We start from the raw sequence: 11,412 nt of genomic DNA, 5'->3' as shown, positions 1-11,412 counted from the left end.
AAACTAAGATATAAAAGCCATTTATTCAAAAAAATGTGGTGGTGTCAAATCACATACACAAGCCAATATTGAGCTACAAACACAGACCAAACAGTTCTATAAACAGAAATTGGAGTGTTCATTTACCATAGTACCTGAAAAAGACTGTTAATAAAAAGGAGTCCATAAGTATTTCATTTCACTTTTTCTACATGGCTCCTTGCTGAATGTCTTTGCCTAAGTTAGTGTACAATGAGCCAGAGGTAGAGTCCCAAGTAAAGCATCTAATGCCTCAGGGCTCCATTAAAAACCTTTATTCTTCTAAACAAAAGGAAAGCCTAGCCTATAGTTTTCTGTATGACACTGAAGTAAAGCCTCTTTGCTTGAACAGTACGGCATTCCCAAGCGCATTTGGCATTAACCTAGATTGAAACTGTGCTTTGTTGAACTGTCTCAGTTCTCCTCCCCTTCAGACTCCGACTCTAGAAGAGAAGAAAGTAAAATGCTTCATGGAGGTTGCATAAGGACAGTGATGTGAGTAATTCTGTAAAAATAACAAGATATCCTTCCAAAATCCAAAATTTTCATCACACCTAGTACCTTCTAGGAGAGGTTGGCAGATTAAACAGTCGACCAAAAAGTAACGCACAGCTGGTTCTTCTACTCTGCTACCCTCCACAGTGGAGCTCTTCATTTATAGATCTGTCACTAGAATTTTAACCAGATCACTATGAATTATTCTGGTCCTCATCTGCAGACTCATACAACACACATCTGAGTTTCATAAAGGAACAGCATTATTTGCTAATTGCTATGAGCAGACTGTACTGCTGGCATCCAGGAAGCACCCTTTGAACTGTTTGCTCTGCAAATATCCATCATCATCATCCAGCCCATCTAGAAAGGCAGATGTGCTGCTACCCTACAGCAGGTATGATATCTGCGCACATTTTTTTATGATTTGTATAGCGTAAGATAAAAGTAATTTAGAAGTAGAAGCAGGAGAAGTAGAAGTCATTTAGAAATAGGAACATACGTGGTGTTTTTGTTACCTAAAGCTACTTTAGATCATACTGTATTTCAGTCTGTGTTCACCTGACAGGAAAGGGCTTGCTGCCAACAAGTGTCACACATTAGATCAGATTTCTCAGAGCAAACATGGTCTGCGTGTTCTTACAGCAACATTTTGTCTCCATTTGTACTGGACTTGGTAATTAAGGACATCTGGCAGTGGGGACATGCAGGAAAGGATAAAAATAAAGAGCAGCAGAAAGACATACAAGCAGAAGATTAAAGGGGGGCGGGGCAAAATGCTTAATTAGACCAAGATTGCTGGTCCAAAGGCTCAAGTGTGAAAAGAGCTACCATTTTTATACTGCTACCTGCACATGTGAATTGCTGCAGTTTTATCTGCTCCTTGGCATTACTACATATTCCCTTAAAATTTCTAAAACTTAATTATTTTAAATGGGTGAAAATGAACACTAATAATTATACCCCTATCTATTACACATGGGTTGATCTTCCCACTATGTAATTCCTTCTCCATGCAAAAAAAGATAACTTACTTATTCAGTACAAACTGAAGTATTTTCCTGTGCAGAACATGAGAAAAACAACGTTGGGAACTAAGGAAACAAGTTCCTCTCTGCAACAACCACTTTAAAAGCAGCAAATTCAGCCCACCTATCAGCCTGACCATTCAGCTAAAAGCAATTTCAGCTGCAGTGGCACAGGGAGGCTATATTCATGTCTCCAGTACAGATGATAATAGCAGAAAAGGCACTGACACAGTGAGCTGTTCAGTTGGGCATGCTAACACCAAGGTACTTCACACTGTCCTCAGTGCAGCACTCCTTCCAGCAGCAGCTTGAAGCATTTATCTACAGACAAGTGGTACCTGATGACTTAAAGACTTCACAAGGACACCACAAACAACAAAAAGCACCAAGTGTTTGTTGTTAGGCTCAGGCGCAACTGGAAACAATTCGGAGAAGGCATGCCTGGTGTTTTTCTATTCTAAGTCTGTATAATTCATATGCCTGGTACAACGAAAATCTGAAAAAAATAAATTTGATTCACGAGGAGGCTACTATAGTTCTTTAAATAACCCATACCTTCTTCAGCATTTTGCAGCCACTCCACGAATTTCTTCATCTGGTCAAGAAAAACACTTTTGCCTTTAGCAACATGCGCTTCTTTATACCACTTGAGGATAGCTTCTTCACTCAGAACATCAGCTGAAACACAGATCAGTGTTTGTAAAACATCAGTGTACTTCTTAGAGGTTAGAAGATTTTGAACATGAAAGAAGGAGGAATTATTTTTTTTAAAGGCAGCATAAAATAAGTTAATGTGGTCGCAGTGGAACAAGCTCTGCGTGAACTACATTAGGCTACCACTACAGAATATCCGATGCATGAAAGGGACTCCAGATCCAGTAAAATGTGTAATGTATTAGGCTTAAAATAAAGTACCAAGTATTGTGCTTCTGTAAAGAAAAGTTCTCTATTAATCTGCTTTAAATACACCACAGAAGATGGCTGGATTGAAAAAAGAAAAAAATCAGTCTGCACATCTTAGAAGTTACCACTATAAGAAATACCATGCTTTTTCTTGCTGTTTGATCACAGAACTGTGCATGGTTCTAGAAATCTGAAGTGACAGACACCTCCTGATTGAACAGTTAAAAGACAGCCAGTAGGGACCTTTGGCAATCATTTTTCCCTAAAGGTTTTATATTGGTTTTAGCTATTAAGTTTTAAGGTCACTATTCAGACCACCCGTTTTAAGGGACTGGCTCACATGGACAGCACAGCTGACTTTTTTATGTCAAGCATCAAGAACAAAACAGCCGTCAGTGAGGGATTGTGAGGCTGAGTACAATTCAGAATAAAGAAATCCTAATAAACAGCAAGGACACTTATTGTTTCCAAGAGATGCAAATTTAGGTCTAGCAACAGACCTCTAGCCCCAGGAACAAAGCTCCTGTGATCCAGCCAAGCCAAATATCTCAGTAATTGATGGCTGTGGAGGCAAAATCTGGGATCCACGATGGCATTTTGGCAGTTACGTAATGCAAGAGGCAAGAACAACAACAAAAAAATCAAACTATATTTGTTCTATAAAAAGACTAAAGACAGCTTTCTACAGCTCATTAAAATTTCCATTCTTTTTGTCTTTCAACAAACTACCCTTGCTCTGCAAAATCAACACATTTATGTCGATTTCTTCACTGCTTCCTTGAGCTCTTGGTGCCGTCCCACCCACTGGGTATTTGCTTGCCAAAGCGCCCATCCTGACCATCACCACCTTCTTCAGCCTAAAGGTCACAGAACATGTGGCAGGGAAGGAATGAGGGCAAACTGAAATAAGTGACACCAAAACCCCAAAGCATCTGATCAAATGAGACACAGTAGACATTTCACATGCACTGTTGAATAATAAACAGATGGAAGCAGCCGGGGATACATTTGAACTTAATCAAAACTATCCCAAGACATCCAACAGTAAGAGAATATGAAGTCTCACTGAAAATCTGGAATTTAGTGAGTGTGACTGAAGTTAGTTACCTTGTCTCTCAGATGCTTTTCCAAAACAAATCTTGTCCACAGTTTGCTGCAAGTGACAGTAAGCTTAAAACGCAGGGAAAACAGGACTGCGCTGGCTCTAGGCTTTTTTCAGTACATATGAAGTTGCACTTGGTGAACCCTCCAAGTGGCGCACACAGCTGTATCTTCCTGAAATCACAACCCACCCCAGTGGACTTTTTCTCCAACGTAACCGGGACACACGACTTAAGACAGAGGCTCCAAACATGTTGCATTAAATACTTGCCAGTAGTCTTTATCAGCAGCTCAAAGGCATTACAGCATTTAACAAATCGGGATTTTCATTTAGGAAACCTCAAAATATTTCACACGGATTCATGGAACTGCAGTGTAATCCCTGCATGTAAAAAGCTTATGTGCACCATAGTCCTGAGCTCACACAACTACATCCGCAGAATTACTCGGGGTGTGACAGTTATTATGATCCTTAGGGACAGGCAAAGAAAATCGGGAGAGGACAGATTTCAGGGGGGAGGGGAGGAGGGGAAAGGGTTGAGCAACCCCCTCCCTAGCTCAAGCTAGCTCTTGGGTGTTGTGGACATTTAAAAACATGCAGCTGCTGTACAGAAGCAGCTGCAGAAGCCCACTGCTGCATTACAGTCCGTATTACAATACTGTGCCAGGAAGCACCTCCAGGCAGGCACGTATCTCAGTTCAACAGTAACAGGATTTACATTTAGTTTTTTGATTTGCAGACTGTACGCTCAAGGGGTTTGCTACCAAAGAGGAAGGGGGAACGTCTCCCTCCCTCCCCAAAACCCCAAACCTGGTAACAGCAGCATGCTTTCTCACTGTGTGCCTCAAAGATTATAACATTCTCAAGCCAGGTGGATGAAAAATTTGCCTGTATGTAACTCCATAGCAATAAGCCTCCTACAGTAACAGAAAAGAACAAAATGAATTCAACTCCAAAAAGGACAACTCCAACTCTCCTTTCTTTTCTGAACAATATTATTTGTAACACATTCGTGCCTCCAGTGCTCATAAGAGATGATATGCTCTTGTCAGTACAGAGATGCCCAATTAAACAATCATGCAGGACAGGGTATAGTTAATCCTACTTCTCTAGGTTGCTTTGAAGCAATGGGAACACTGGGGGAGACGGGAGGAGGAAGGGAATGATTCATTTTGTATATTTATAGTTATTCCTCATTAAATTTGATTATAGATACATTTCAACAGCTGAACACTGTGGTTTGTGGGCGTGTGCACATCATTTTCACCACAGTCCCAGGTGATGTCAGCCTGAGAGAGCTGGTTTATCCTGCAGGTGCAGCCAGCTGCCACTCACACCACCCACAGCCAGAGCCTCCAGGGATGTCCCTCATGAAAGGGAGAAGCTGCAGAGCAGAGACTGAAAAGCCCCGTGTCTTTACTGCAGGGTTAACTGGAAAGTTACTTGAAGTTCAGGTCTCAGCTTTGTACTAAATCACCCAGTCTGAATGAGTTTCTGCTTTCAACTCAAGCTGCGTAGCCATCGGCAGTAAAGGGAAAAGCGCACCCTGTCAGCTGCCAACGCAGCCAATCAACCTGCATAATTCAACTCTGTCACAGCTAACTCAGTTGGGAGGACAGAGCCTTAAGGCAAGGGCTCTTTCAATGCAAGGAGTATCACCCACAGTGCAGTTACGGTCTCCATGGTATTTTTTTTTCTGGGAAAAATTCGCATCTAGTACCAAAAGAAAGTACTTGAATAATGGAAGATATTTCAAGATAATTGTGTTCCATCAAAATGCAAAACCTGTGTATCAAGCGGAACTGGAAGATTCCGTTCTTGTAAGCATGGGATTCCTGCAGCGTTTGAGAAGACAGCCTGCATCATTTGGTTGCAACAACTCCATACTGCAGAAGAGTATCTCTGAGGCCTATTCATGCTGCCGCAAACCAGACTATGACTCCACATACGCTTCTGATTTATTTTCTTTCTGTATATTGTAAACATTGTCCTGAATTCTAATGCAGAAGTACACAGAGGCTTTGTGCCTGCTAAGGGTGTTTGCTGTTCAAAGGGTGAAATTCTGATCCTTATGAAAGGAATGGTTATTAAATTCAATAGGGTCAAGATTTCACTTTTGAAATGCCCAGGTCAGACACAAGCTAAAAAAAGGGGAGATTCTGCAAGTGACTCTGATATATAGCATGTAATCCAATAACAATAATGCTTAATTAACCCACAGTTAAAGGACACACTGCAACACGGAGTGGACTAAAAACCAACATTCAACTTACATAATTAGCAAGGAGGCTGGTGAACTTACTCGGTATCCCTCAGAAGAACTCAGCAATTCTTATTCTGCAGCTGGCACGTTTACAATTGCACTGGCTTTAAGTGATAACCAGAAAAACAACCTGATCATAGCCAGGGATCACTGGACAGCTTGTTTTTCTCTACATTGTACCAGGAACAGAAAGATATAATAATGTTGACAAGTTTCAACTGACTACAGAACTGCTTTTGCAGATGATACCTACAAGCAGGTAAGAAGCTGCTCCCCACATAAGGGGAAACAGGGCTTGGGCTTTCATTGGGGGAAAAGGGGATATTCCTCCTTGTTCAGAGACAGAATAAAAGAAACCAAACAGCACAGGCTTTCAAGACCTTCTAGATGCTAATGAGTCCCATCATTCTTGTTTATATGTTTAGGTATCACCAGGTAATTCCCAGGAAAGTAACCCAAGGGCTACTTTATGATGGAAATATTGGAAAGATTTAAATGCAAGATGTTGGACATGCTGACAAGAGGCAGTCATACAATTTAATTTGTCAAAGCATGAGTGGCATTTGGTGCCTATCATCACTGCTGACTACGTTCACGCCCAGGAAACACTCCCTCATAATGAGTAATAAGCAATAAACTGTCATTCATGCTGGTAGATAGCTGTGTTTCTGTCTGCCCATCCACAGATACTTCAGATGCCTTTATATGTCACTAGAAAAAGTTAATTGGGTACCCTGAAGCCTCTCGGATCCTGTGCAGGTTACACCTGAAGCACAACAGAAGGAGAACGCGGGCATCTGTTGTCCCCTTACCACTGACAGAGCCAGTAATAGCTTGTAGGGGTCGTCTTCCTTGACTATTAGGAAACACAAGATACGCTGTCATCAGCAACTTATCTACAATGAAGTGTATTTCTCTAAAAAGACTTGATGGCTTGTTTCTAGTTGATAGGTATGATCTGGGGAGAAGGAGGGGGTGAGGTCTACCAGCACTGAAACAAAGCAGAGGCAGGCAGCATGGCTCTGGACAAGCCAAAGCCACGAGCTGCTAAAGCTCAGTAACACCATGTGGGAGAAACAGGAACTGGAGGACTACCAGTGCTCTCGGAATCCTCCCTGGTGAATGCAGTGGCGTGTCCTCACCTAACGGACACCGTCTCACTGCAAAGATGCCTTAACACAGATGGAAACGAAGACTTCCTTGCTGTGCCCAGCACTCAGAAGTGCCCTACGGCCAGCGGCTGCAAAGGCAGGTGAGGAGCTGGTAGCAGGCAGCAGGAAGCCTGCCAAACAGGGCAGAGCTTCAGCCTCCGCGGGCCAGGACGGCTGGCAGCTGCAGCAGGCGCCGAGGCAGGTGCTCCGGCACGCCTGCCTGAGGTATTTCAGGCAGCAATATGGGCACAGCGAGTATCACGCTTGTGGGACACGCTGAACTCGCAGCTTCCACCAACAGGCTATACAGTAGCTCCAAACACTCTCCTAGACATCATGTGAATCCTGAACAATATTGTGGCACCCGTAGTGCTGAGGCTAACGTCTTCTCACCCTTCCTAACAAGCCTGCCTGAGAGCTTCTCCAGAGTCAGAACAAGAGCATGCAGGCTGAGCAAGCAGATGGGAACAGGGTTCTTGGACCATGTTAAATTTAACATACAATTTAGTGATTAACGTTCTTCCTTTTTTTTTTTTAATGCTTTGGAATGTCAGGGTTGCACTTGCTGGCTAACACAGCAATGAATTCACAAAAATTCTGAAGGGAATCCAAACCAAAACTATTTCTGGTTTAACAATCATTTATGGGCTGAGTGCACAGCAGTTACAGCACTCATTCACCATGTCCAAAGTGAATTTTCTTTTCCAAAGAAAAACGAATAAAGTGCTTGCTGCAGGTTGCAGTTTCAAATCTGTCCTCAGTCATTAATAATGTTTACAATTTGTAGAATTTGACGGTAGCAGGACAAAGTGTATTGCTTTTTCATTTAAACATTGAGGCCATGGCATATTGACACAGGGATAGAAATAAATCCACATGATTCACTTAATTCTGCCTTCTGAAGCCATGGAATTATTTTAACGGTCTGAACATGTTTGCCTTGAACATGTGCCTGGGCACAACAGGGCGAACAAAGACCAGTATTGGGTTTCTACTCCCACTGATTCTTCTCCTTCAACTATTTATAGCAAGAATGTCAGAACAAACTGTTTAAAGGCACCCCCTCATCACATGCAGTGCAAGACCATTAGTCTCTATGACAACCCCATCAGAATAAACTTGTGAAGAAGTCAACTTCACAACAAAAATGAAATCCCTCAGACTATGGCACCTGTAAGAAATTGGCAGGGAAAGGAAAAGGGAAAGAAGAATAACGAAAGCTCCTTCTACCAGGGAGGGATTAACAAAAAACAAACAAAAACCAACCACAAATCCTGAAAAAAACCATCTTCCTACCACGAGGGTTTGCAATTTCAAGGTTTCTTAAAACCAAGCTCTAATCTACTTTTTAAATCCTCCAGGAATTTGTAGAAACATCTTCCTAGAACTGGTTTTATACAAGGACTAAGCTGCACTTGAACAGACTGTGGATGGTGCCTGGCTCCTGCTGGTGCTTCTTGACTACAGGATAAACGCAACAGAGGGAGAAGGGCTTGTTTTGGCTTTTCCTGCTGCCACACGCTCCTTTGAACTATCAAAGCGTCTTTCAGGGTTCAACTCCAACACAACCTTCTTGTATGCAATACTCCGAGAATGTCTGTTTCCTATCCCATCACAGCTGTGTGGATTCCCTATGCCAACCACTCACGGTATAGAAGAGTGAATATAAATTTTTACCTTTATAAAAGAGTACCACTATCTTCTGAAAGGCTTTCATGAAGTGGATGTTGTCATAACAGTACTCCTGCACCTTCTGGAGAAGAATCAGCTCTGACTGGCCTTGAGTGCTGAACACAGCAAGCAGGGGGGCATATTGCTGAAAGGAAGAGAGGGTAAAAACCAAAATACATGTCAATGTCAGTACTGCTGTTTGTACTTCTCACAAGGTAGCACGCTACTGATTCAGGAGTGATGCTTTATTGATGTTCACGATGTAAGACATCTAAGGATTAAGTGTATGAAAATACAAATCTCTAGTTTCACAGCGGTTTCAGAAGTCCCAGGAACTGGAATTAAATTAATCCCAGTTAACTGTGATCAAGTGTCATTATGTTTTCTCATTATCATCATCCGAGTATCATGACAATCTTTGCTTTGGTGAACAGCAACGTATTCAAACCACGATATTAACTGCTAACGTTATTCTGACATGACAGTAGCAGTACATTTCATTGTCTTTTCCCAGAGTTTATTATTGTAATAAAAGATAAATAAAAAACTTCTTTGTTATGCATTTTTCCCCCTCTTATTTCAGATCTTAAAATTAAAAATTACATTAAAGGATCATACCCTGTTCACTCTGTCCTACAGTATTTATATCCGTATTTCTCCAATTTCCTTTCCTCGTACGCTGTAATGAGTCCAGCTAAGACTGTGATCTTAAATTTAGTGCAATATTAAGAGCATTTTTCAGAGCTGAAGGGAAGATGAATTACCCTTGATCTTCAGAGCCCCTAGCCAAATGTACATGAAGGTTACTGTTTAAATTGTTCTTGCACTGATCAGTTCAGCCTTTCTTCATAATTTTCAGTAACACTCTCAGTTTAGTGTTTTTCAGCTGGATTTGCAGTGGCCTGATATCACAGAGTTCTGGTCTGTGCAACCAGGGCTGCCAATGGATGCTGGCCAGTAACAAATGACCCAACACCCACAGCACTGATGGGCATGCTCAAAAGTACATCCACTTCAGGAGTTGTCTACAAGAGGCTAAATCCTGAGGGTTTTACTCAATATGATCTGCGGAAAAAAACTATTCAAAAACATGAAAATCAACTGAAATTTGAAAGGTCCAGAATGTCCTCTGCAAAATAATTATCAGCTATTAACTTAAAGAAAGAGCAAGAAATCACACAGCAACTGTAACAAGAGCAGCTAGGAAGGCAGACAGTATTTTGGAAGAAACTCCTTTAAAAAGTACCTACCACAAATTACTAGATGTAGCTAACACCAGAGGTTGAGTTTTTCCACTTCTGGCAGGTACAGCCAAGTCCTTAGAAATAATGTTACTGTTTTGGTAAAAGCACTGCAAAACTTGTGCAGTCTGTGCAGGACTCTCTATTTTTCCGGTTTGGTCCTTGAACCATCCAGCTGGTTATCTAGGCAGGTTGCAGGCAGGCGGGGCAATACACATTGAGGTTTGTTTATTTTACAGCCTCAGCAGAAGCCACTCCCATCCCCAGGTTTGTGAGGTGCAGCTGTTTATAAGCATTAAGTAATTTATACTAAAAATCCTATATTTTCAATTTAGACAACACCTTAATCTTGCCACATCTGACTAGCTCTCTTCACATGCCTCTATCACTCCTCAACCGGTACAGACTTGTAAGTTTCACAAGTGTCTAACTGACTAAGGAACCATAGAATTAGCTTCTGCTTTGCTGGCTGAGCTAAGTGGCAATATTTTCTATTTGCCTCGGGTTAGGTAGCAGCGGGTCAGCAGCTGCGGTGTCACGAAGCTCACATCCCAGCCTTGCCTGCAGTGCGAATTGGGTGGGGAGCATCCTCCAGACATGGGGAACGTCTTGTCTCTGCACCGAGGGTGACCCAGGGGCTAAGCCCCAGTGTCACAGCGAGGTTACTGGGACAATAAGGAGCTTATCCTGTAAGATTCAGGGTTTAGCAGCTTGCCCTGTCTCCTTCTGAGTGCATCTCTCCTGCCAGTTCTGTCGTATGGACGGCAGGCATGACATTTACTGCACTGCCCGAGTACGCTGGTTCATGGCTGCCCACCACCTCCACTGGGAAGCCACCCATGCAGCAAGGCTTGTTAAGAACTGTAAACTAGGTCACTGTTCTGTGCCTTGATACATCTTTTCAGGGGTCCCTTGTACACAGCTTACTAAAAGAAATCTAATAAACTGAAGAGACTGGTACCCAGCTGTCAAAGCTTTGGGAGCTGTGCTTTGTTGAAGTTATCTGTCAGGTACAGCCATGCAGGAATAAATCCCACCACCAGGCATGGCCCATGTCAAGTATGTCTTCATACACATCCTGACTCACACCACCAGGGTGAAACGACTCCGTGATAGTTTCAGGGCATGTTGACACACAGGAGGGCACAGGAGCTGGGCTCTGTCATGCTAACATTGCTAACCTCAGTTTGGGAGTTGACTCACACATTGGGGCGGTCAGCTGAGAGCCCAAAGAGAGGAATCCAATATCGTCTCCATCTATCCACAGAGGAAGGATGTGAAACAAATGCTGTTCATTTTTTAACATGGAAATGTAAAGATAACAGCTAGCGAAGTCTAAATTTCTATTTCTCCTGCTTCTGTTAAAATCTTAACTGTAAGTGCAAATAGTAAATACCCCATACACACTTGTCCTCTGTTTTTAGGCAGCAGATGTAGCTGCAAAGATGCCCATCTTACATAGGCAAAACGCTTTACCTTATGAGTGGGGTTACGCACATAGCTGACGGCTTGGGTCAGTGAGATGCATAGGACTAAGCAT

General features: G+C 42.4%; 1 protein-coding gene across 2 annotated transcripts in view; it reads right to left on the bottom strand.

The window, feature by feature from the left end:
* Positions 1–4: 4 nt before the first annotated feature.
* BZW2 (basic leucine zipper and W2 domains 2) overlaps positions 5–11,412 on the bottom strand; it is a 56,592-nt gene continuing 45,184 nt past the window's right edge. For both annotated transcript variants that reach the window (XM_055706597.1, XM_055706596.1), the window contains 3 exons: positions 8,638–8,776; positions 2,097–2,219; positions 5–461 (listed from right to left, as the gene is read on the bottom strand). In XM_055706597.1, coding sequence (XP_055562572.1) covers positions 433–461; positions 2,097–2,219; positions 8,638–8,776 — 291 coding nt within the window. In that variant the 3' untranslated portion in view covers positions 5–432. The remainder of the gene's footprint in view (positions 462–2,096; positions 2,220–8,637; positions 8,777–11,412) is intronic.

Source organism: Falco cherrug, chromosome 4 (assembly GCF_023634085.1).
Source record: "Falco cherrug isolate bFalChe1 chromosome 4, bFalChe1.pri, whole genome shotgun sequence".
Classification (NCBI taxonomy): Eukaryota; Metazoa; Chordata; class Aves; order Falconiformes; family Falconidae; genus Falco; species Falco cherrug.
The sequence above is the reverse complement of the archived record's forward strand: the minus strand, read 5'-3'. Positions and strand labels throughout refer to the sequence as shown.